General features: G+C 39.3%; 1 protein-coding gene across 8 annotated transcripts in view; it reads right to left on the bottom strand.

Moving 5' to 3' along the window:
• SH3D19 (SH3 domain containing 19) overlaps positions 1-26,639 on the bottom strand; it is a 179,792-nt gene that overhangs the window by 86,992 nt on the left and 66,161 nt on the right. For 5 of the 8 annotated variants that reach the window (XM_059175508.1, XM_059175516.1, XM_059175536.1 and 2 more), the window contains exon 2: positions 1,252-1,291. In XM_059175508.1, the coding sequence (XP_059031491.1) occupies positions 1,252-1,291 (40 nt within the window). Of the gene's footprint in view, positions 1-1,251; positions 1,292-2,999; positions 3,159-11,657; positions 11,732-26,639 lie in introns of those variants that run through there. The other 3 variants (XM_059175561.1, XM_059175553.1, XM_059175570.1) reach the window with 3 other exon arrangements.

Genomic DNA, 26,639 nt, shown 5'->3' with positions numbered 1-26,639 from the left:
TATCTTTCTCCCAGATTAGGCCTCACTGATATATGTTGATTAATAATTTCTGCAAAATGGAGGAACCCAACTAATGGAATTTTCATAGACTTTGTATTTTTATTCATTTGAGGTCAATGTATTCTGGGTTTGATACCTTGAAAAAGCATCAGGGTTTGTTTTTGTGTGGGTTTTTTTTTTTTGTCTTTTGTTTTTAAAATTTAATTTATCATATGACAGCGAGATAGAGAGAGAACACAAGCAGGGGGAGAGGAAGAGGGAGAAGCAGGCTCTCTGCTGAGCGGGGAACTGGATGTGGGGCTTGATCTTAGGATCCTGGGATCATGACTGGAGTCGAAGGCAGACGCTTAATGACTGAGCCACCCAGGAGCCCCTTAAAAGCATCAGGGTTTGGTTTACTAACCCAGTCAACCCAGTGAATGCATTATTACCATTTAATCTGTTCCCACAACACAAAATGCAAAGTATAAGTGATGAACTGTGAAATAATGTGAAAATAATATTAAAGGAATTATAATCCTTCATAGAACTAGGCTTAAAAAAAAAAAAATCAAACACAGGCCTATCTTTTTGTGTATGAGTAGAAGTTAGATCATTTTCCACCTGTAAGTTTGACAAGGATTTTAAAAAATACTCTTCAGTGCTGGTGAAGGTCTTGTGAAATATATCTTCTCTCGGTATGTGTGAAACAGCCCTTCCGGCCTTTGAATTTATCTAACAAGGACTTCAAGAATTCAACTGGAATACATAGATACTGAGAAAAACTAGAAGAATTACACCAAACTTCTAGCAGTAACCAGCTATCTCTAGCTAATGGAGACAGGCTGTTTGGCTTTTTTAATGCTTTATATAAAAAAGAATGTTTAAAATATTTCTACAGTGAGCCCATGTTAGTTTTATAATTAGAAAAAAGAAATATATATATATATATATATATATATATATATATATATATATATCTTATAAAAATATCAAAGAAAGGGGAAGAAAATAAACCACCAAAGGAAGGAAATAGGGATAATTTTGGGGGGAGTAAAGATTTAGCTGTCACTCATAGGAATGATCAAGTAGTCAATAATTTCATAAAGAATTTCTGTTCCGAAAATGAACAGTATTTCCCTTGTGAAGCTTCTCTAAATGCCACAGAAGATTCAAATATACAGCAGCTCGATAAGGGATACTTGAACTGCCTCCAAATATTTTCCAAATAAGAAATGTTATACAGAATTATTAAAAACCATAAACTCATACCTTGAAGAACGATGCTCTGGTTTATTTCGTTCGTTGCGATCTGTAAAGGAAGGAGACAGTAACATGTCAAAATACTCTTCAGAAGCTCTGGGAAAGAAGTTCTCAAATGCCAGCTGCCATACCATAGATTTCACCAAGGACTGTTCAAAGGTTGCTGTGTCTTCCCCTGTATGAGGCTGTTCATCAGAGTTGAAAGGAATTGTCTGACAGAAGAGGTACAAAGGATACAAAGATAGGCATGGAAAGTTTTTATGGTTTGTTAAAATCATCTACTTGGAAAGTATATCATTACACATATTATTTCATTTTCAAAGATCTTTGCTGTTTTGAACACTTTGCTAAAACCCAAACAAATTTAGCTAAGGAAAGAAAGTAAGGAAACTGAAAAGCCACAGATTACTCAGCTCAAAAAAATCATTCCATGAATCATGGTTGGCAAAAGCTTCCAACAGAATAGGGAGGGGGGAAAAATGAGCAGTCAGCTACAGCAACATCTGCAAACACCCTAAGACCCAGACAGCCTCATCCTTAACTCTCTAGTGCCCAGAACTTTTCAGAAGCTGGGTTTCAACATTTCACTGATAATGAGGTGTAATGTGCTACATAGAGGGCAGAGATTCTGGACCACGAGTGCCCCCTTCCCCTGGGGACACTTGACAATGCCTGGAGACATTTTTGGTTGTCACAACTGGGGGAGAAAGAGCTACTGGTATCTGGTAGGTAGAGAGCAGTGATGCTGTTAGACATCCTACAATGCAGCCTACAACAAAGAATTATGTCACCCAAAATGTCGATAGAGCTGATGTTGAGAAACTTTGCCACAGGGTAAGAGACAAGGACATGGCTGCTTGAAGTTTTCACATGTGCCTCTTTGAAGGCTGCTGTAAAAGGCTGTTAATTAACCTGAAGACAACTGTATAATAGAGAAAGGACTACAAAATCCACAGGTTGTCTTTTTTTTTTTACTCCAAATAATTTTTTTCAGTACATGCTTAAGAATAAACAAAATGAAAAGGTCTCAGTGCTTTGGAAAAACTTAAAACAGAAAGCAAAGTGTAAGCCACAATAAAATCCTATGCAATGTTATTAAAATACAGTTTTCTGAAGTTCTTCTGAATTAATACAAACAATACAGAATTTAATGGCAAAACAAAGACTGGACAGGACGTATTTTCCCCCCTAATTTTACTGCTTGTGGAACAGCATAAAGATACTAAAAACATACTATAAAACTTCTCGGGAGAACTACGGAAGAAAAGGCATTAAGATTCACACAGTTAAATGTATTTATCAATTCTTTCTAAATAGGTTCATAATGAAAAAGAAATGTTTTCTAAACCAAGGAGTTAGTACACAGGAAGTATGTTTTCTGAAAGACTAACATGTAGGAAGAGTCACAATAAAACATGTTTTTATAGATACACTGCTCTCAAAAAGCACAATGTTAATATGCTTCTGGTTCCAGTTTCTCTCCACAGTGACCTCGTATTACTGCCGCTTTGAAAACTTTTGTTTTAATTTAACTTCGTTTTACCCACCCTCAATAAAAACATTATGTTTTTTTCACTTGTGGAGCACTAAAAATTTAAAGTCGTAGCAAGATAGCACGCATTTTAATCATTTTTTTTCAATCGCTCTTCTTCAGCTTTAGGCTGCTAGTTTTGTTAACAAAAGGAAAATATCTCAAGGCAAAGCGGAAAACTGGAGGCAGATCAGCCATCCTCATATAACAAAGCAACAACTCTTACCTGTGGCTAACGATGAGCTAAAAATCTGCCCAGGATACCATTTGCTGTGGCTGGGATCCTAGTTTCGTAGAGTTTATTTAGGCATGGAATAGCAAACTCCCCCCCAAATCTCCCTAGTGGTACAACACACAGGAGGAGGGGAGAAACAGAGTCATGATGCCTGTAAACAAGACTCAGCATCTGAGGGCTTCCCTCCAGGGCCTGTTCTGATTGGCAGATGTGCTATGACCAATCTGCACAGCTGGAATGTGTCCACTCAGGAAGCAAAAGCCTCGTAGCTCTCCTTCATTCTTGGTTAAAACAGGAAATTCTACAGTCATTTTATACGTTGTGCTCTAAGAAGATATAAAATCCCTCCCCACCATACTTCTCTGTCAAACTAGTTGATAATCTGTTAGAAGACATTTTTAACATTCCCTCCCAAATTCCCTCTGCATTGTATGTGTTATATTCCTTTGCAAATATATGTGCACAGTGATTGTAACATTTTAACACTCCCAAGACCCATATATTTCATAATTTGAGGGTGAGGGTAAATCATCTGTTACTCACAATAACCCCCATTCCCCCAGCTCTTGACAATGGAAAACAAATTAAAAGGTGTTCTTGTCCTACTATTTTTTCTCAAAGTATAAAAACAATCGGATTTCACATTTTGCCATAACCCATCTTTTAGCTTGAATATGTATATATGTAGTATGTATCTGTTGTGTATCTGTGTGTCTACACAACTTTTTACATACTTAAAGCAAAGTAATTTTCATGACAATCAAGATGATTGTGCAATTGTCAAGAAACAACACTAGTGGCGATGCTGAATTTTTGGCAAATTAATAAATGGTTATTATTTTGGTTCAAAATCCACGACTGAACAAAACAAAGCACCGAGGGCAGATTTGGGATCTGGATCTTGCCATCTCTAATGAAACATCTGGATAGATCTCCGTTAAGAAAAACGAGAACAGATTCATAGCGAATATGAAAACTTCATCTTGTCTATATATAGTGCTTTAAGCATATGGATTTTATTTATTTCAAATCAAATACTCCTTGGCATATAACCCCAGCCTCCAATTTTTTTTTCAGAGTTTCTAATTTTTAAACAATTAGGAGAGAATATACTTGCAAAGGTTTCTTGAACTTTTACATACTCAGGAATCATACAAATAACTTACCAGACAAAAGTCTCACCATTTATATGAAAAGAAAGAGTTCCTAAAAATAAGAAGCCTCCAAGTCTAACATTTAGTTGCCGAACAGTGCATCATCCACAGCAAATGTGCAACGACTCCAGGGGCCTACCAAAGGCCAGCAGCACACTCTCAATGTGAAGGTCAGCGTGGCCGGATAGCAATGTAAAGTCTGTTGGTTTTGTAGGTATCTTTCTCTCTCTCTCTCTCTCTCTCTCTCTCTCTCTCACACACACACACACACACACACACAGTGAAGCAAGAGAGAGAAAAAGAAAACATGCTTGCATTCCCTGTTCCTATTCATCCATGTGTCCTGGTTAAAAAAACTAATTGAGGAAATGGAAGACTACCCCACAAGCAGAACACAAGCAGAACATGAGGCAGAACTGGTGTAAAGGGTGCTGTTGGCTGTGTGAGTGTAAATGTTATCGGGAGGCAATGGGGGAACCCAGGTACATCAAGGGGTCTGAGATCAAGAGAGTGAGAGGACGTTATTATCATGGGTTGGTGACTCTGTAGGAGAACTCTTTACCCAAAATTTCCTGCCCTGATGACTTGTGATTCTAAATAATCTGGACATACATGAATCCAATGTTTATATATTTAGGTGATATTCCACTTAGGTAGAAATGGGCCCCTGTTTTGGCAGGGACAGCTTTTTGGGAATGGCTAGGCAGAGTCTACTGATGTGCAACTATTCAGGGTGATTCTGAATCTAGTAATACGGCAAACACTTTGAAATGAAGATGACAAAAATGCAAATGTCATCCTTTGCTTTGATTAAAACTATGAAGAATGGCCAACTTAGAACTTATTAGAATCCATGGTAAGACATTCAGGCTTTGAGGATTTGGCTTTGATCACTTAACTGGACAGAAAAATCAAACCCCATTGGGCAGGGAACTTAGACTACTAACTCAAGTTGGCAGTAGAAAGTTCTAAATCATTCTTTGAAATTAGCAGGAAGACTCAAGCTGACATGAATGAATACTTACAGACACGCTCACAACAGAATAGGAAGTGGTATAATGAAAGCTACCTTCTACCTCATATTAGGGTATTAAAATGAATAGTATCTTTAAAACTAGTATTATCTATAAAGGGATTCTATACCATACTCCCAAGAATTATTATCAAATTCCAACTTGGGGAGTATATAGTATATGTTACTTTTAAAAAATGGATCAATCCTGGGGCGCCTGGGTAGCTCAGTGGGTTGGGCCTCTGCCTTCGGCTCAGATCATGATCCCAGGGTCCTGGGATCGAGCCCCACATCAGGCTCTCTGCTCAGTGGGGAGCCTGCTTCCCCCTCTCTCTGTCTGCCTCTGCCTACTTCTGATCTCTGTCTGTCAAATAAATAAATAAAATCTTAAAAAATAAATTAATTAAAAAATGGATCAATCCTACAGAAATCCTTTGTGCCATTTTTTAAAATGATTTTATTTATTTATTTGACAGAGAGAGCAAGAGAGCACAAGCAGGGGGAGCAGTAGAAAAGGAGAAGGAGGCTCCCCGCCAAGGAGGGAGCCTAATATGGGGCTTGATCCCAGGACCTTGGGATCATGACCTGAGCTGAAGGCAGATGCTTAAAGATTGAGCCACCCAGACACCCCTATGCCATTCAGTATTAACCAAAGGATCCACACATTCTGAAAAAGAATTTCCTGCAGGAACAATATCATTACCTCATTACTTAGAAACAGAAAAAATAAAATAATATGTCCATCCATTAGAAGGAGGAAGATATTCATGGATCATGAATCTCACTTTGGCGACTCTTGGAAAGACTGGGGAAGTAGTTCCACTCAAATAGCTCACGGGTGGAATTGTACATATATGAGATAAGAGTTTTCAGAGGCTTTATTAAAGTTTTTAAATGGTTCTTTTATTTAGGCAAAGAAAACTGCAAATATATGTCGACTTGAAAAGAAGCTAGGGTTCATTCTACAAAATTACTCACACTAATACTTCCTCACCTCCTCCTTCCAGTCCGTTCCACCACCCTCATTCGGGTATGTCTCCAAATTGGCTAGAAGTCATTTTGGAGACTCCTATAGTAAACTGTATATTGGTCTTTCATCCATTTATTTATTTATTTATTTATTTATTTGAGAGAAAGAGAGCTCAAGCATGAGCACAAGCTGGGGGAGGGGGGGGACAGGCAAAGGGAGAGGGAGAAAAGCAGACTCACCATTTGGTGGGCAGCCTGAAATGGGGCTCTACTTATCATGACCCTGAGAGCATGACCTGAGCACAGATCAAGAGATGGATGTCTACCCGACTGAGCCACCCAGACACCCTAGTATACTGCTCTTTTAAATAGCAGGTTTTCAATAAATATATATTTGCTGTTGTTGAACTTAAGCGAGTTATTACTACACCAAGAAATTAAAGAGAATCTCTGTGAGTTACCACTTCAGGAGGCTTATTATAGAGTTTATGTGACTGCTACCCACGCGTCTATGGTAAGTGGAAAAATTTAGTCTACAGCATGGTCCATACTGACACCTGTTATTAATTCTAAAATGTCTAAACTCATTAAAATGCAGCACCCTAATCACACAGAGAGGGAGAATATGGGAAGTGTTTTTCAATAAGGGAATTATGTTTCAACAAAGCAGACTGTCTGTGGAATCTGCCCCCCACCCCCACCATAGCTACTGCCTTACCTGTATTTTTTTTTAAGATTTTATTTATTTATTTGACAGACAGAGATCACAAGTAGGCAGAAGCAGGCAGAGGGGGCAGGGCAAGGAGGCTCCCCGCTGAGCAGAGAGCCTGATGCGGTGCTCGATCCCAGGACCCTGGGATCACAATGGGAGCTGAAGTCAGAGGCTTAACCCACTGAGCCACCCAGGCACCCCTTTACCTGTATTTTATGCTCTGATCAGCACTTGTCAGGACTATTGCGTCTTGACTGGATTTTCTGGTTCTAGTCTCTTTTCCTCCAATTCAGCTACCTTGCTGGCCAGACAACTCTGTGCCTCAGAAAAATTATCAATCACCTCATGCTTAGAGTCTAAGAGGATTACATGAGCTAATATCATGACATCCTCAGCACTTTGCCTTTGCAAAGTAAGTACTCAATGAATGTCAGCTGCCATCTTGTGAAAAGGCCAGCTATTTACTAGTGGTAGTGACTGGTCCTGCCCTTTGGTGACAGCACAAGTTACTCAGTCTCTTTAAACCTAGGTTTTCTCATCTACACAATAGAAAAAATGCTATCCTGATAGAGCTATTGTGAGCTAAAGGAATTCAACGGTATAAAGAACTTAGCTTAGACCCCTGAAACAAATGATACATTATATGTTAATTTTTAAAAACTAAGAAAAAAAGAACTTAGTTTAGTACCTGGAACATAAATTCCATGACCCTGTTACAATTGCTCTTAATTATCTTCAGTGCCTGGCTCAAAACCACTTTCTTCATGAAACTATCCCTGATTCCTCTTTCTTTTCAGCATCCTTGTATTTCGTTTCCTTTTGCTGCTGTAATAAATTACCAAAACTTAGTGGCTTAAACAAACAAAAACTGACTATACTATAGTTCTAACGACCAGCAGTCAAAACAGGTCTCAATAAGCTGAACGTCAAGGTGTCTGCACCTTGGGGCTGTCTGTCCTCCTGGGGGCTCAACATAAGAATCTGTTCTCGAAGTCTCCTGCATTTCTCGGGTTGTGGACCCCTCCTCCAACAACGCAGCATCTTTACATCTTCCTCTCACTCACTCTGACCTCTTCTGCCTCCCTTTTCCACTTAAAGGACACTTTGGATTACAAGAAGCCCATCAGGATCATCCAAAATTATCTGTTCATATCAAGGTCAGTTGATTAGCAATCTTAATTCCTCTCTGCCACGCAAAATAACATCTTCACAGATTCCAGGGTTTTGACATGGGCATCTTTGAGGGGGCAACATTATTCTGCCTACCATATCCCATCAGAATTCTCATACTATCTGTATCACTCGACACTTAGCATATGTGTCTTATTACTTAAAGTTTCAGGCACATGTCTATCCCTTATCTAACCAGGGTGCCTAGTGAGGGCGGTACTCTTTTTTAGTAAGCTCTATGGGGAGGGGGGGGGGGGAGTTGGTTTGAACTCATGACCCCAAGATCAAAAGTAGCAAGCTCTACTGACTGAGCCAGCCAGGCACCCCTGCAGAACTCTATCTTAAAACTCTGCTTCACAGGCAGACTGTAAATATTTACATCTGTAAATGTTTGTTGATGATGGTAAAGTCCAATGAATGCCGGTGAAAAAAATGTGTCTTCCTAAGAATGCCCATACGTGTATTTTACGTTTTATAAACACAGTAGTGATTCAAGAGTCACCTCTGCCCTATTAATGACCCACGTTTGGTCTACTCATGTCTCAAAGTAGCTCTCACCAAACCAAACCATACATAGAGGAAGAAACGACAGCACATTTGAACTCAAAGAAGAATCACCTCTTTGGCAAGAGACTGCAATTTTTAAAATATTTTTTTCTTTAAAATAGTTCAACTGAATCATTTTGATTATTGAGTGCAACTCACTACTGAACTAGGCTTTTTAAGGTTTCAGAGATGAAAAATCAGAGCCACCATCTACACTTGCCCCTCTTCACCCCAAGGTGCATTTGATAGCAACTTCAGGAAGATGGACATTTTACCAGTGCCACTCCAGTCCTGGGAGCAAGGTGGTAAAGGCAGGAGAAATGGAACCAGGCTTCGAACAGGGTGCCATCAACTCTCCTTGCTGTTCCCATCTCAGGCTCCCTAATGATTTTCTTAATAATTACTCTCAGACCTCTTTTTGGTACAAAATCACACGTCTTCTACAAGTGAAACTCATGATTCAAAGAGAGATGAAAAGACCTTTTAGTTAAATTTGAATCTCTTTAGTTAAATTTGAATCTCAACTACCAAATTAAAAATATTAGAGCCATAGTCAAAACATGAGGTCATTCCTAAGGATTTTTCTAAAGAAGTCATAAATTTTAACTAGAATGAGTAAGATATGCTATAAGAAAGGCAACCTGAGAAAGTGACTCAATAACAGGTATTTCTTTCAGTGTTTCCCAAATTATAATAACCTCTTGGATAGTCATAAAGCATATTATTATCTTAAAGGCTCTGAGAAATCTTGCCATTAAACACAAACACAAACAAAATAAAAAACAAAACCAAAAAACTGTTTAACTTTGTTTAACACAGGATTTCCCAAACTAATTTGAGGATGAAGTCATACTTGGTATCTGGTAGCCTGGCACATTGTGTGATTTTATCGTCACCATCCACTCCCCTGGAAAACCAAAGTCCCTTACACAGAGTTTGGTGTAAGGCGCTCCCAGGCCAGCACCAAGCCTGGTATGCAGGTGGCCTGGCTCAAATGATCTCAGCTGCAGTATGCAAATAGGAGTCTCCATTCCAATCCTATCAGGTCAAGCCCTGATCTTTTTAACATGGTATTAAATGTCCTCTCTAGGGGCGCCTGGGTGGCTTAATGGGCTAAGCTTCTGCCCTCGGCTTGGGTCATGATCCCAGGGTCCTGGGATCAAGCCCTGCATCAGGCTCTCTGCTCAGCGGGGAGCCTGCTTCTCCCTCTCTATCTGCCTGCCTCTCTGCCTACTTCTGCCTACTTGTGATTCCTCTGTCAAAGTAATAAAAAAAAAATAAAATAAAAAATTAAATGTCCTTTCTATATTCCCCTCACTTATTGATCTTTGATTTTATCATTGTTTAGGTTAATTTGTTCATCTCAGAATCATGTGTTCCACAGAGATGAGTGCACTTAGTGCCTCCAGGTACCTACTACTGCGTCATACCTGTAATGGGAAATCGACAACTACTTCAGTAGGACAACCCAGACAGAGGTTAAGTGCAGGCAGTCTAGGTCAAACGGCCTTGTTTCGAGTTCTTGCTTCACCATTTATTACCTGAATGGCCTTAGCAAGATATTTAGGCACTGTAAGCCTCAGCATCCACAGCATCCACTTCTGTAAGAAAGGGTAACAGGAGTACCCATGTCTCAGCAAGATGAATGGGGAGTACGGGAAGAAATACATACAAACGACAGGATGATTGCTGACTAGGATAAATGCTCAGTAAATGTTTATTATGATGATGATAATATCAGGGAAGCAATATGCATATAGAGTTCATAATACTGTGACTACAAATGATCTAAAAAGGTTAATTATCCTTTGTCTAGTATGGATTTTTTTAATTCGTGGGAATTTTTTCTCCTGCTTATTACTGGTCAAGAGGACAGGACTGTACTAATAATTAATTTCTGAATCTCCTCTTACCCAATCTTATCCAGCCTCTTACCCTTCTGAACCAAGGGCTAACTATAAAAAATTAATAAATCTGGACTTTAACTTTTCTTCATTTTCCCACTGCAGCCTCTGACAGAAGTGATAAATAAGGCCTAAGTAAGCAGCAGAAAAAAGAGAGAGAACTCAAAAGCAGACAGAGGCAATGCCTTCAGGATGCAAACTGTGCCAACCAAGAATCACCACCTCTCCCATCTTTGAAGTCTTTCCCCATCTCTAGTTCATCCTGAAGGTATTAAACCCTCACAATCATTTTTTGAGACCCAAGATCTCGAAAATAAATTTCTGGAGTAGGATTAATGAGTGATACAAAGAAAGAAACAAAATAGAGAAAACATTTCTATTTATAATATGTTACTAAAAGTATTATTTATATGTGTATGTAAATATATGTATATATACATATATTACTGACATCTGCCTCCTTAACTTAGGATAGTATGGATTTCTTTTATAAGAATCCAAAAACAAGGGTGCTTGCATGGCTCAGTTGGTTAAGTATCTGCCTTCTGCTCAGGTCATGATCTCAGGGTCCTGGGATTGAGCCCCGCATAAGGTTTCCTGGTCAGCAGGAAGTCTGTTTCTCCCTCAGTCCCTGCTCATGCTCTCTCGCTCTCTCTCACTCTCTCAAATAAATAAAATCTTTTAAAAAAATTGTTATTTGTTATTTCAGGTGTCAAGGATAGATAACATCTCTACCCACAGGTTGCTTTTTCAGCTGTTAGAGTAAAAATGATGATTTTTTTTCTTTAACGGGAAAAAGGCCCATTCTTACACTCCTTATTCCTTTAGTTTTGATTAATTCGCAGATGTTATAACAAAGTTTTACCTTTTCACACCTGTCTCTACAAAATGAGCAAATATCAGAAACCACTCTAACCAGAGACTCCTTCATCTGCAGGGAAAAGGAGAAAAAGCAGGGAAAAAAGGGAAGTTCACCATATTCCAATTACCATACACCTCACTCTGAGGTGAGATCATTAGGCTGTGGAAATCTTTCTTACACAGGTAAGGATTTTTCTGATCGGAGTCCTCAAACAGATTTTTAGCCACAGTGGGGCAGTCTTGGTCTCTAATCTAGAAGGACTTTTTCCCTTTTAATCAAGTAAAGGTAAAGCCATATCTGGCAGTGTCATATTACCTTACCTAGGGATAGACAACGTATTCTTTGCACAACACCACACTGCCTCTTGCAAATTCAAGCCCACCTGTCTCCTTCCTCTCCTCTTTCTCAGCAACCTTCCATCTGCACAACCACCTTCAAAAGGCTACTGGGACCCAAGCAAAGAGAATGCCCCATTGTCTCATTGTGTTCTTCAGCTGCATAGAATGCCTCTGAACTAAGTGTTCAGTTCTGATTTTTCACAGTTCTAGAGACACATAGGATCTTTAAGAGACCTGAGAGACACCTGCCATCTTAGCTTTGAAGCCTTACTTGATTCCCCACAAGCAGAAATATCGCTTCCCCACCACCGCACCACACAGTGCCTAGCACCGGTCAGCACTTCCCACATGTTGAATCACCTTATAATTCTCTTTATCTACGTCTCATTGCTTCCACTTTGTAAGTTTCTTCAAGACAGAGCATTTATGCGCCTTGCCATGGCTGGCACAGCACATTACACACAGTAGGTACAACCCGAGTATCTATTGTGGAGCATACCGGTAGGAGTCCTCGCCAACACCTCTGCAAATTGGGAACCCGCAGAGCTACAAAAGCCTTTGTATCATCTACTGTTTCTTTTGGGGGTGCAAGGGAGCAGTTGTTACTAATTCATGGAGAAGACAGATTGCGCATTACCATGCAAAGACTTCAAATAATTTTGATTTGGAATGAAAGCATTTTGAAGTGCGGCTTCAGAGAGTTGCAGGATTCACAAAACACAAAACACTGTGTTATGAAAAATGCACCATTTAAGGGAAAGCAAAAGCAATGCAATCATTACGAGAAGCACACAAAGCTACACAAGGGATTCACCTTCTGTGGCTCCCAGGTCACAAAACACAGTGGAGATAAATTCAGAGCCCATGATCAGCATAATGACAATGACAGCGATGACAGCTATTATTCACTGAGTCTCACTATGTTAGAGGCATTCTAATACAGTCTCATTTACTCTTCATGGAATTCCCACGATATGAGTCTTTTCCACTTTACTGATGAGAAAGCAAAGCCTCTGAGAAGCTAGTTAAATAAAAAGGGACTATGAATTTTCAAACCTGGATCTGAAGAATCCCAAAGTCCCTGCTCTTTCCACTCGGTTAGAAGGCTGGAGGTCCCACTCATTTGATAAACTACAAGGGTAAAAATGTAGAAATGCTGTTCACCATAAGCCACACTTACACTTCAGTATCAGACGGTGTGTCATTTACAGACTGAACCCAGAGCCTCAAATTCCTTCTAACTGTCTCTGAGGCTTTCTTCAGCTTCACAAAACAAACACCCTCTCATAAATTCCTAAAAATATAGAAGATTTTGCCTTGGGTGTCTTATGACAAGACCCCTGCACTGGGAGAATAGCTCCAATTCACTACCTGGTGCCATCAATAATTTTATGCCACTAACATTTATCTATGGGTTCAACAGAGTATGGAAATAGTTACATGGTGATAGGGACAGTTCATTATAAAATTAAACAGTTATGAGAATATTGCTTATTGTTAATTCCTATACTTACAGAGTGAAATTTTTAGAAAAGAATAAAATGACCTACAGTAATTATTAAATTTTTGTACGACACCAATCTGGGTATTGGTGATTTTCTTTTCAAATACAATTAGCCATCTTTTAATTGCAACACAAAATCCACTCTTTTTTTTTTTTTTTTTTTTAAGATTTTATTTATTTATTTGACAGAGAGAGATCACAAGTAGGCAGAGAGGCAGGCAGAGAGAGAGAGGGAAGCAGGCTCCCGGCTGAGCAGAAAGCCCGATGTGGGGCTGGATCCCAGGACCCCGAGATCATGACCTGAGCTGAAAGCAGAGGCTTAACCCACTGAGCCACCCAGGTACCCCAAAATCCACTCTTAATAATGATAGTTAAAACATACAAACACTGGGCAGCGAGGAGGAAGAAATATTAGCCACATATCAGAAACTGGCTCTGGGGCAGCTTATGTGTCATTTATGCAAAGCAGACTCTCAGATATCATGGGTTTGCCCGTCATCCACTAGCCAAGATTTCCACACTATTCCACACCCAGACTCACTGACACATCTGAAATAATGTCTGTTTGCATCATTGCTGAGTTAACCCATGCACCACAAGCAATTAAAAAACAGGTCTGAGAAACAGCGGACACTTCTAGTAATATGGAGATGAAGTACAGATCCAATTCTACTTTATCAGAAACCTGAGTAAGGCGTTGTATGCTTTCTTCCCACAGAGCTGTGAATGAAACACCTGCAGATGCAGGTGCATGAGATCAACCTTAGCCACTCTCTGGCTCAGTGTATTCAGGTACAGACCTCTCTGATCTACCCAGCTCTGGCCCAGAGAAAAAAGAATCAAAGACAATGCTGACTGTCTTGGAGGATAAGAGACTGTGGAATACTCCTGGAACACAACAAAAGCTACATTCAACAAACCTACAACTTATGTTGAGACACAAGAGCAAACAATTTCTTCTTCTTCTTTTTTTTTTTTTTAAGATTTTATTTATTTTATTTGTCAGAGAGACACAAAGACAGAGAGTATGCACAAGCAGGCAGAGTGGCAGACAGAGGCAGAGAGAGGAGACCCGAGTGGCTCAACTGACTGAGCCACCCAAGAGTCCCTCTTTTTTTTTTTTTTTTTAATTTTATTTATTTGACAGAGAGAGAGAGATCACAAGTAGGCAGAGAGGCAGGCAGAGGGGTGAGGGGAAGCAGGTTCCCTGCAGAGCAGAGAGCCTGATTCGAAGCTTGATTCCAGCACCCTGGGATCACAACCTGAGCCGAAGGCAGAGGCTTTTACCCACTGAGCCACCCAGGCACCCCCTTCTTTTTAACTTTACATTTTATTTTATTTTTTTCAGTGACCCAAATTTCATTGTTTATGCACCATACCCAGTACTCCATGCAATACGCGCCCTCCACAATACCCACCACCAGGCTTCCCCAAACCCCCACTCCCTCCCCTCCAAAACCCTCAGTTTGTTTCTCAGAGTCCACAGTCTCTCATGGTTCATCTCCCCATCCAATTTCCCTCAACTCCCTTCTCCTCTCCATCTCCCCATGTCCTCCGTGTTATTCCTTATGCTCACAAGTAAGTGAAACCATATGATAACTGACTCTCTCTGCTTGACTTATTTCACTCAGCAGAATCTCTTCCAGTCCCGTCCATGTTGACACAAAAGTTGGGTATTCATCCTTTCTGATGGAGGCATAATACTCCATCGTATATGTGGACCATATCTTCTTTATCCATTTGTCTGTTGAAGGGCATCTTGGCTCTTTCCAGTTTGGTGATCATGGCCATTGCTGCTATGAACATTGGGGTACATATGGCCCTTCTTTTCACTTCATCTGTATCTTTGGGGTAAATACCCAGTAGTGCAATTGCAGGGTCATAGGGTAGCTCTATATTTAATTTCTTAAGGAACCTCCACACTGTTTTCCAAAGTGGCTGCACCAACTTGCATTTCTAATGCATACTGTGAGTACAAACAATGCAGAAGAACCTTTGATATGTCATGAGAATTTTAAGAATCCACAAAATCTTTAACAAAAATATTTGTGTAACTTCCCAGACCTCTCTCAAATAACAATTTCACCAAAATCCATGTATTTCCTGTGCATATCTGTATACCATGAGTTGACTGTGTTTTCAACGTTCACTACAGTTTTATCAACCACTTGGATTCACGTACTTGCCTTACAGCAGGAATAAAAAATTCCAACGTCAGCTGACATGAAAATTACTTGAACTTACAGGGTTTCTATTGAACCATCAAACGGTGAATATTAAATAAATGAATGCCCAGGAGCTACTAAAATCTAGGAATATAAGGGAAGGATTTTTTTTTTTTAAAGATTTTATTTATTTATCTGACAGAGAGAGAGAGATATCACAAATAGGCAGAGAGGCAGAGAGAGGGGGAAGCAGGATCCCTGCTGAGCAGAGAGCCAGACTTGGGGCTCGATCCCAGGACCCTGGGAACATGACCTGAGCCGAAGGCAGAGGCTTTAACCCACTGAGACACCCAGGCATCCCAAGGAAGGTTTAGTTGTGACTAACAATCTTAAAGGCTTGCCAGAATAGATAGCATTTGGTTTGAGCATAACTTTAAGCTGGCAAAATTTGAGAAGTAAATATGGGAAGAAAGGCATCTAAGTTTAAGAGAACTATATACAACACAATAGTAGAGAAAACACAAAGAACTGAGGGATGATACTGAGTAATCCAGGTAGATACCAGAGTGTGAGGAAAATATACTGGGAGATCGTATTACAACATGAATTAAGGATCATTTGGAGCAATTTATGGATGTTGTATGTTAGCATCTGTACTTTTGTGCAAGAAGTGGAGGAAGGGTAGCCTGGTAGAATGGACTACAGTGGAGGGCTGGAGGATGAAAGAAGAGAGACCATGAACAACAGTATAAACCAGGTGGAGGGGCGCCTGGGTGGCTCAGTGGGTTAAGCCGCTGCCTTTGGCTCAGGTCATGATCTCAGGGTCCTGGGATCGAGTCCTGCATCGGGCTCTCTGCTCAGCAGGGAGCCCGCTTCCCTCTCTCTCTCTCTCTGCCTGCCTCTCCATCTACTTGTGATTTCTCTCTGTCAAATAAATAAATAAAATCTTTAAAAAAAAAAAAACAAACCAGGTAGAAAGCTTGATGTAAGGAAAGAGTAGGAGGAAATGAAAGTGGGAGGGTTGGGTAGAAACAGACAGGATTAGGAATGGGCAATATGTGTTGAGGGAGGGAGCAGGAGTAATGATTTGGTACATGGTATATGTTACCAGTAACTGAGGTTAGAAATAAAGCAAGATCAGACAATGGGTAGGAATATACCACGTTTAGGGTAACATTCACTACTTAGCACTATCAAGAATCTTATGCTACTAACATTTATGAGTTCAGCACAGTATGGAGCCAGGTTTGAGGCTTTTAAATGAAAAATCATATGTAGGGGCACCTGGGTGGCTCGGTTGGTTAAGTGTCTGCCTTCGGCTCAGGTCATGATCCCAGGGTCCTGGGATTGAGCCCCACATCGGGATCCCTGCTTGATGGGAAGCCTGCCTCTCCCTCTCTTGCTCTCCCTCGTGTTCCCTCTCTCACTGTGACTCTCTCTGTCAAATAAGTAAGTAAAATCTTAAAAAAAGAAAGAAAGTCATATGTAAATGTTTACTTGACTCAGTGGTTATATCCACCTCCTCTGCCTATAAATTGAAAGATAATGAAATAAAAACCTGAATAGAGGAGTGCCTGGGTGGCTCAGTGGGTTAAAGCCTCTGCCTCCAGCTCAGGTCATGATCCCGGGGTCCTGGGATCGAGCCCCACAACGGACTCTCTGCTCCACAGGAAGCCTGCTTCCTCCTCTCTCTCTCTCTGCCTGCCTTTCTGCCTGCTTGTGATCTCTGTCTGTCAAATAAATAGATGAAATCTTAAAAAAAAAAAACACACAACAACAACAAAACAAAACCTGGATAGAACCATGACAACTCTAAAACAAATCAAGAATGAGAGTGATCCAATGAATCAGACATCCTAAGAAATTTGAAACCAAGGTCAAAGACATCAGAGGTTAAACATGAGTTCTCTCTAGCAAGCTCTTTCTGAACCAAAGAATAAAAACTGGCCCCTTGGACATCCATGAAGATAGCTAATTAAAGCTATATTCAGATCAAGAGATCAAACTCCTCAGCACTGTTCAGCCCATTCCACAACAAATTACACCTAGAAGCCAGACAAGGTTTCCCTTTTGAGCTGAAGGGAGAAGACTGCTACCCATATGAAGTTAGTGATCTGCCAAGGGATAGTCCCAGTGGGGGACCTGGGACTTGATGAGGGAAAAAGAGTATAGTTTACGGTAATTTAGGCTTTAAATTAACTTCAGACCCAGAAATTATTGGGAGACAAAGAGGAAAGACAGGTCCTACAAGTAAAATATAGTAAACCACTCCATTTCAAGATACATCTTACTCCTAGAATAACAACTTTCTTAACTTGGCAATTTTAAGGGTCTGAGCTTGTCTTCCAACTCCCTTATAGGAAAACCCAAAATAGTATAACCCATTGGGGTGCCTGGGTGGCTCAGTGGATTAAAGCCTCTGCCTTCGGCTCAGGTTATGATTCCAGGGTCCTGGGATCCAGCCCCGAGTCGGGCTGGCTCTCTGCTCAGCAGGAAGCCTGCTTCTACCTCTCTCTCTCTCTCTCTCTCTGCCTCTCTGCCTACTTGTGATCTCTGTCAAATAAATAAATAAAATCTTTTTTTAAAAAATAGTATAACCCATTAATACACCATTTACACAGTAAGATGTCATTCAGAGAAAAGCACTTCTGGAGAAATAAAACCACTACTTCTATCAGCCAATTTAGTCTTCATTCATAAACATGTACCTACAACCAATGCCAAGCAAACATCTAAGGAAAAAGCAATGGTATAAAAGGTAAAGATCAAAATGAATGATCAATTCTGGATCAAAACAAAAGTGAATTTAGAGACTAGAAGAGAATGTTTAAAATATTCTACCGGAGGGGCGCCTGGGTGGCTCGTTCGGTTAAGCGTCTGACTCTTGGTTTCGGCCCAGGTAGTGATCTCAGAGTGGTTAAATCAAGCCCCACTGGGGGCTCTGCACTCAGTGGGAAGTCTGCTTGAGATTCTCTTCCTCTGCCCCTTCCCCGCCCCCCCCCTAAATAAATAAATAAAACTTTAAAAAGGAAAGATATTTCTGACTTACACATACTGGCCTGCCAACCTAATCTATGCCAAACTGAGAAGTAATGGTAATAAACAGAGCTGCATTTCCATTCTCTGTACCATGTGCATCAACTAACTGTCACAGCCCTGCAATTATTCCCATTTCAAGATGTGCAGACTGAAGTTCCCCAGGGTTAAGTAATTGATGCAGGGTCACAAGACCGACCAACAAGGGCAGATCTGAGACTGGAACTCAGCTTGGTCTGACTCCAATCCCACACTCAAGATGGCTTTTCAGAACAGCACATTCTTGATGTGCCTTTTTAAAGAAACAGTGAGGGGCGCCTGGGTGGCTCAGTGGGTTAAACCTCTGCCTTAGGCTCAGGTCATGATCTCAGGGTCCTGGGATGGAGCCCTGCATCGGGCTCTTGGCTCAGCAGGGAGCCTAATTCCTCCCCTTTCTCTGTCAGCCTCTCTGCCTACTTGTGATCTCTCTCTATGTCAAATAAATAAAAACTTTAAAAATATATTAAAAAATAAAGAAACAGTGAAAGACACTGAAAACACCACATCTCTACTAACAAGTCCGAATTTTATTTGTTAAAAGGAAAAAGTCCAACGGAATATAAAGGCAAAGGTGCATTTAGAACAACAGGTTTTATATGAGCTTATATGGTTCTTTTATGCCCTTGGGTAATAGCTGATTGGGAAATTAATGATAATATTCTAAGATAAAATCTCCAGTATGAGGACTTCAATCATAAAGGGGGCTGTATTTAACTAGAAATATAAGATTCTTAATCCCTAAATACGGTATGTGGGAAATAAAAAAGATAAATGATCTTTCAATTAAAAAGCTGTAAGAAAGTTCTCCTGGGTACAGATAAGAAGTCGAACTAGATTTGGCATTGGCAGTACAACTAACAAAGCTGCAGGAATCAAGAGGGAAAACAGAATAAACAGAAAAAATTTCCCAATAATAATTCCAAGTAACAAACACAGTGATAATCCTAGAAATACTCCTGACTATTAAACAAACTATAAAAAGATTCAGAGAGAACAGAATACACCCAAACTTCTGAGGCATCTGGGTGACTCAGTCGTTAAGTGTCTGCCTTTGGCTCAGGTCATGATTCCAGGGTCCCAGGACTGAGCCCTGCACTGGGCTCCCTGCTTAGGAACTCACTGGTCGGTGGGAAGCCTGCTTCTCCTTCTCCCACTCCCCCTACTTGCGTTCCCTCCCTCGCTGTCTCTGTCAAATAAATAAATAAAAATCTTAAAAAAAAAATACACCCAAATTTGTCTTCCATTTCCCAAGAAATAGACACCATTGTAAAAGGGAAAGAGCTCTTACTAGTTATCTCTCCTTGATCTTTATGATGTTAATCAATTAAGAGCAAATAAATGTGCAATCAGGAATTTTTATACTTTTAGTAATCTGTGTCCAAATACTTATTAAGAAAAATCATTTTATATCTAGATTGAGAGCATACTCTGATATGATCAAATTTAAAAGTATAATAGTAAATAAAAAGGTGAGACTTTATACTATAAAAGGAGAAAATAAATTGAAGAAAGAGATAAAAAGGAAAAAACAATGTCCCATTTCTAATTCACTCCGTGAATACCATTAAGATGTGGGAGAGGAAATGTATAAACTGATGTCACAGACCCTCAACAAACATGGCAGTAAATAAAGTGATTCCAGTCTCTAGTGAGGATGTCACTGACAACAGAAGTTCTCAACTGTTTTAGGCATTCATATTGTGTTACCTACTGGCAGAAATTAAGTCATAAAAGGACAAGAGGTGGACAAATGGCAATCATTAATGCTATTATTTTGAAAGACTGAAACACAACATGAAACATCGGATCTGTCCCATGCGTTTCCAAGGCTATTCCCTAAGTCAGTGCAGGACAACTGTTGGAGAAAAGCTGAACATTCAAAAATTCTCAATCTGTTATTCTTTTCCTGAGCACTAAGGAAAATTGCTTTTCGTTGCTCTAAGCTCAGGGAAGACTGATGTGGCTTGAGAATAGCTGCTAAAAAGGAGACAGACTATAAACAGAGAGGTTTTCCAATCCTTGCCAGAGCGAGAACTGAACAGGGAGTGCATCTCCATGTATGTCCTTTTCGAGGAATGAAATAATCCACAATTTTCAAGACTCATTTTGAAACTGAATTTCTAAGGTATAACATATACTTTTTCAGAGCAGTAGCAGGCACTGATTGGTAGAGAGGCTAAGTGGTTTTTGCGGGTTAGTGAAATAGCTTTCAGCTCCTGAACTTAGTAACTAGGAATCAATGGCTGATTTGACCTTCAAAGGTCTAGAGCAAACAAGACACACACATCTTACCGTGACACCAGAGTCTTTTTTCACATCTCTGAAAAATGAAACTGCAGACGGGTTTTCTTTAACTCAAAGACAAGCTAATACATGAGTTTGGGGGAACTGTACCTTTAGATTTTAGAGAAATTGGGTCAAAACCCTGACAGCATGTATAAGGAAAGCTCAACATTCAAGTTAGTCCAAGGAAAACAGAACTGCAACAAAGTCAGGAAAGGACGATGCTATAATTATCTGATTCTCTCATTGTTGCTTTCAATATTTGAGGATCACAGGAATGGCTTCTTCTCAGAATTATCTTTTAAAAAAAAACCAACAATATTAAAAATGAGATTTAAACATAAACCCAATGCTTATTTTTAAAGGGCTTGACACCACCACGTTATAGTCAGAGACCATAAGACAGACATGTCAAGGGAAATGTATGTTCTGGGAAAGTGTAAGATGCAAATGGACATCAGAACTATGGCAGCCTCTCAATCTTGCCACCTAATTTAAAATAATTAATCTGTACAGAAAAAGTGTCTCCAGTGTTGAACTGAAATGTTAACCAAGTGCCAATAGGTGTGGCTGTCTCTAAAGCACAGCCATAGCAAAACCGACAGGTCACAGGCAAGCATCTCTACTGTACAGAATCCAAGTAAATATAAGAATAAATTGCGGGGTGCCTGGGTGGCTCAGTCGGTTAAGCCTCTGCCTTTGGCTCAGGTCAAGATCTCAGGGTCCTGGGATCGAGGCCTGCATTGGGCTCCCTGCACAGTGAGGAGTCTGCATCTTCCTCCCTCGCACGCTTGTGCTCTCGTTTTCTCTCACTCTGCCTTCTCTCTCTCTCAAATAAAGTTTTTTTAAATTATAATAATAATTAAATTGCTAAGCAGTTTTCATCACTACTGACCTTTCTGATTTAGTCTTTAAACTCATTAGTATATTAACATTAATTTGCTCAAATCCTGAATAAATAGTGTAACAAGACACAGTCCTCTATTAATTTGTTTTTTAGGGGAAATGTAAAGGGATGTCACTATTTGTTAAGATTTCAGGTGAATGTTTTAATACAGGAAAAGGGAATCCTCCCTTAGCAGTGCCACGTTTTCAGAGAACAAATCTAGGACACAGATGAGTTATTTTTACCTTCCCAGCTTTTAGCGGTGACTATACCCAGAGCCCTTTTAGATGTTCTTTTTTTTTTTTAAAGATTTTATTTATTTATTTGACAGACAGATATCACAAGTAGGCAGAGAGGCAGGCAGAGAGAGAAGGGGGAAGCAGGCTCCCTGCTCAGCAGAGAGCCCGATGCGGGGCTCGATCCCAGGACCCTGAGATCATGACCTGAGCCGAAGGCAGAGGCTTTAACCCACTGAGCCACCCAGGCACCCCCCCCTTTTAGATGTTTTTGAGGAAGACACACACATTCCCTATAAAAGATCACAGAAGTTCCTGGTTTGATCTAGCTGAAGTCATCTAAATTCAAATTGAACAGAATGGATTTGCATTGGCCCAATTTGGCTTATGAGTTTTTCACTGGGATTTGACTCATTCTCACTTCCCAAAGAATTTAAAAACTGGGATGGATTTAACTGGAGAAGGAACAACAGGATTTTATAACCATCTTGAAGACAGAGAAAAAAAGGGCTACAAACTGTTTTTGCCTGGTGGCACTGTTTTGGGTAAATTTTTTTTTTTTTTTTTTAATTTATTTGAGGCAGGGAGCAAGCACGAGTTGTGGGGGGGGGGCAGAGACAGAGGGAGAAAAAGACTCCTCACTGAGCAGACTCCCAGATGTGGGGCTCAATCCAGGGAACCTAAGATCATGACCGGAGCCCTGAGCCACCCAGGCATCTCAGCAGATTATTTTTAAACTGATGTTTTTAGGAAAATTTCTCCATCAAACTAAGTCGCTTGAAGCAAAGTTACAAAAGGCAAATATCCTAACATCATGTTAATATCTGAATGTGAAAAGAAACCCCAACTCCAGGTATTCATCTAAGGAGCACTGACAATATTTTATTTCTCAGAGTTTCAGGTGCTTTGTGATAACATTCTGAATTAAGGTTTTGTTCTATGCTCTCAATATTTAAAGGCTATGAACTGAGTTACTTTCTATTTTGGGCTTATCACATTACCTAAGATTTTCTGTTCGATGGTGATATTCAATAGTGCTTTGAGTAGTGTAGAGAGACCCTCTTACCTACCACCTGTAGGAATGGGTACAATCTTTCTGGAGAGCTATTTGGGGTTTTAAAGTTTATAGCTTTTCCTCCAAAATTCTACTTCTAGAAATCTACCTTCAGGAATAGAAAAGTGAGGGAAATACCCATATGAAAACATTTAATTGCACTATCTTTTACAATAGCAAGTCCACATGGTCAACAGTAGAGAAATGACCATATGTTGACACATTTATAATTTTTAATAAACTGTGTGGTTATTATCCTATTCAACATTTATTGCCAGGACTTACCTAAAGTGCTTTACTCACTCAGCTTCCCACGAACTCTATGAAGGAAGTTCTCTTATTTACTGATGGGAAAGGAAGAAGTTCAGTTACTTTGCTAAGATCATGGAGCTAGAGGTGAGGGTCCTGGGATTCCAAACCAATCCTGCTCCAGAGCCCAAACTATTCAACACCAAACTGCTGTTGTGTGTATTGCTTTTCAAAGGAGATACTGCATTACAATTTTTCTTCCAAAGATTTTTGCTTCAATATTCACACCCAAAACTGATCTCTGGTTTTCTTTCAGGAAACATACCTCTTCCTTGTTTCAATATTAATGTTATTTTCCCTTCATAATAAGGAATTTGGAAATTTTCCTTCATTTTCTGCGTTCTGAAACAGTTGAAAATCGCACTGCAATCACCTGTTTCTTAAAGGTGTGGTTGAATTACCTTGTAAACTTGAAGGAGAGAAAAGGAAGGGTAGCTAGTTAATAATTTTCTCTATTCCATCAGTAATAACTGTCTTTTTAGATGTCCTATGTCTCCTGAGGTCGGCTATGGTCACATATTTTCCTTTTCACTTAAAAACAAAAAATCAATAGCTTTATTGAAATATTATTTACATGCCATAAAATTTACCTGTTTGCAGTACACAATTCAACAGTTTTTAGTAAATTCACAGATTGCAGATCTGTGCAATCATCAGTCATTTTAGAACATTACCACCACCCTAAAAAGATGCTTTATGCCCATTTGGAATCAATCCTTGCTGCTATCTCCAGCCCTTCCAACCTGTTTTAATTGTACTACTCTATAACCCTGATGCATGTATGAACAGATGGATTCGTTTTATATGGATTTAATAAAACAAGAGTCAAATCTAGGATATATTGCATATAGTGTGACTATATTAAATTATTTACTTCTAGGAAACTAATTTAGTGCTATGTAGAAGTGGTATCATTTTCTTATAGCTCATTAGAGTTACTTGGCATTTATGGGGATAAAAGACAGTATGATTGTTCTTATTTTCTTATGTTCAGTACTGAGACTGCAATAAACATGTATTCTTAAATGCCCCAATGGCAGCCAAACAATAGGAAGCAAAACCTGAAGTATGATCACAAAAACCACCCTGCCTCCAGCCATATCAGAAACTGCCATGTTTCTTTACTTTGTATTGTCCAACTGTAATATAGTTTTAAATTATTTTCTTACTTTCATTTTTTAATTTTTCCTAATGAAAGTATGAAAAAAATCTAGCTATTTCTGAATTGGACAAAGTGTTTTTTCCATAATGTTCAGGACCTGAGTGCTGAGAATTAAGCTCAGCTGACTAGACGTCCAGCCAATATATTTTTAATTAACACAGAATAGAGATTTCTCTCATTAGGAAGCATTAGTGTCATTTGATTTCAGATCCTTGCTTCAAAGTTCTCCCCATATAATAGGGAACATTAAGTATAAGATTAAACTTAATTTAACAAGAAAATCTTTCTACATGTTCAAACATGCATAATTCAGTCAGTAGCATATTTAGATTGAAGATTAGAAAAAACTGCTTTGAGCATTGAGAATTTCTTCCAGTGATAAAGGTCAAAAGAACACAGACTCAGGGGGCACTTGGGTGGCTGAATGGATTAAGCCTCTGCCTTCAGCTCAGGTCATGATCCCAGGGTCCTGGGATCGAGCCTTGCATCTGGGATCTCCGCTCATAGCTTCCTCCTATGTCTCTGCCTGCCTCTCTGCCTACTTGTGATCTCTTTCTCTGTCAAATAAATAAATAAAATCTTGGGGGCGTGGGGAACAGACTCAGAGAAGCAGAAATAGCATTGACTTTGGTATAAAGAGGGGTTCAAATCCATCTTTTTCTTCTTCCCTTTTTTACCCCACTCCACCCACCACCAGGGCTTATAAAAACAAAACAAACAAACAAACAACAACAACAACAAAACAAATGGAGACAAATCACAAGCAAAAGACTTCAGGGGAAACAAAGTCCCAGGACTTTCTTAAAGTGACTTTATACTGTTTTAAAGATAGATATATAGATATATATAGATATATATATATATCTATATATATCTATCTTTAACTCAGGAACTAAAGTAACTAAACTAAGTTGCTTCCCTGTCAATTTAATATCCTTGTTGGCCATCTGTTACTTTTCTATTGTCTTCTCATCAAAGACATAAAGTAAGCCTCAAAAACAGTTAAGTGGGTATTAAAAGATTGTTTCGAGTTTTAAACAGATGTGTACTTATGTGAAAGCCCAACTATAGAGCACTCAAGAGTATGTAATTATTTTGCTGACAGGTTTGAATTCACAATCAAGTTATCCGAAACCTACATACACTCAGGCATATTTTCAGAGTCTATACATATGCTTTGTCCTAGGTATACACTCATTACATCCATAACATTTAAAAATATTTTCTTGGTTAAATAAAAGAAAAAGAATTTACTTAGCTCTTCTAGTTTCATACCTAAAACTTGTTTTCAAATGTTTCTCTGAAGAAATTATCAGTTATAAGGCATCAATAATAAATATCTTTTAACTGGAGGGAGATCATAAATATGAATTTCTATACAGAATAATAAGCATGAGAAAATGAAAAAGCAGTACTAAATCTTAAATATGAACCATTAGAGGTTTCTCCTTCCAAAAAAGGCCAAAACTTTGAAAACACGATCAAGTAGAATAAATAAAACTTCATATAAAATTTCTTTCCAATTCAGTCACCACAAACTCAGAATTCAACTCCGATAAAACCTGGAATCAATGATTTATAAGGGTTTACCAGAGAACTAGAAATCTTTATAAACTTAAAAAAAAAAAAAAGATTTTTGAAAACAACATTTTCAAGGACAAAACAGAAATCAAGTCTGCTCTTTTATTATGATAGCTTCCATTACTCTCCAGCCTTGCCTCTGATCACTTTCCTCTTTAAAAATTCAGTTAAGGACCTCTCTGTTTAAGCTCAGCCTTAGAATTTGGAGAAGTATTAATATTCCATCCCCTGCATAAGGAATAAGAATAAAATATCTTCTTATTTTTCTTATTCCCAATTTCAGTTACTCCCTCCAAATTAGTACAGTATTGTTTAGTGAAAATGTTTTCTCCTAACAGTCCCATCAGATGAGCTACTGTGGAGGAGTTGAGGAAATCAACAATGAGTATGAATGAGGAGGCAGGAAAAGGGATGCTCTCAGTCACTAGAACTCGGTACCATCTTTGTGAAAGACAATTTAGCAACAGAGATCAGACTTAAAATGCTAGGTATTTTCTGGGCACCTGGGTGGCTCAGTTGGTTAAGCAATTGCCTTCGGTTCAAGTCATGATCCACGGAGTCCTGCATCGGGCTCCCAGCTCCACGGGGAGTCTGCTTCTCCCTCTGACCTTTTCCCCTCTCACGCTCTCTCACTGACTCTCTCTCAAATAAATAAATTTAAAAATCAAAAAACAAAAAGCTAGGTAATTTCTTTAGTAATTCCATGTAA

The sequence above is a fragment of the Mustela lutreola genome, chromosome 1 (genome assembly GCF_030435805.1).
Source record: "Mustela lutreola isolate mMusLut2 chromosome 1, mMusLut2.pri, whole genome shotgun sequence".
Taxonomy (NCBI): domain Eukaryota; kingdom Metazoa; phylum Chordata; class Mammalia; order Carnivora; family Mustelidae; genus Mustela; species Mustela lutreola.
The sequence above is the reverse complement of the archived record's forward strand: the minus strand, read 5'-3'. Positions and strand labels throughout refer to the sequence as shown.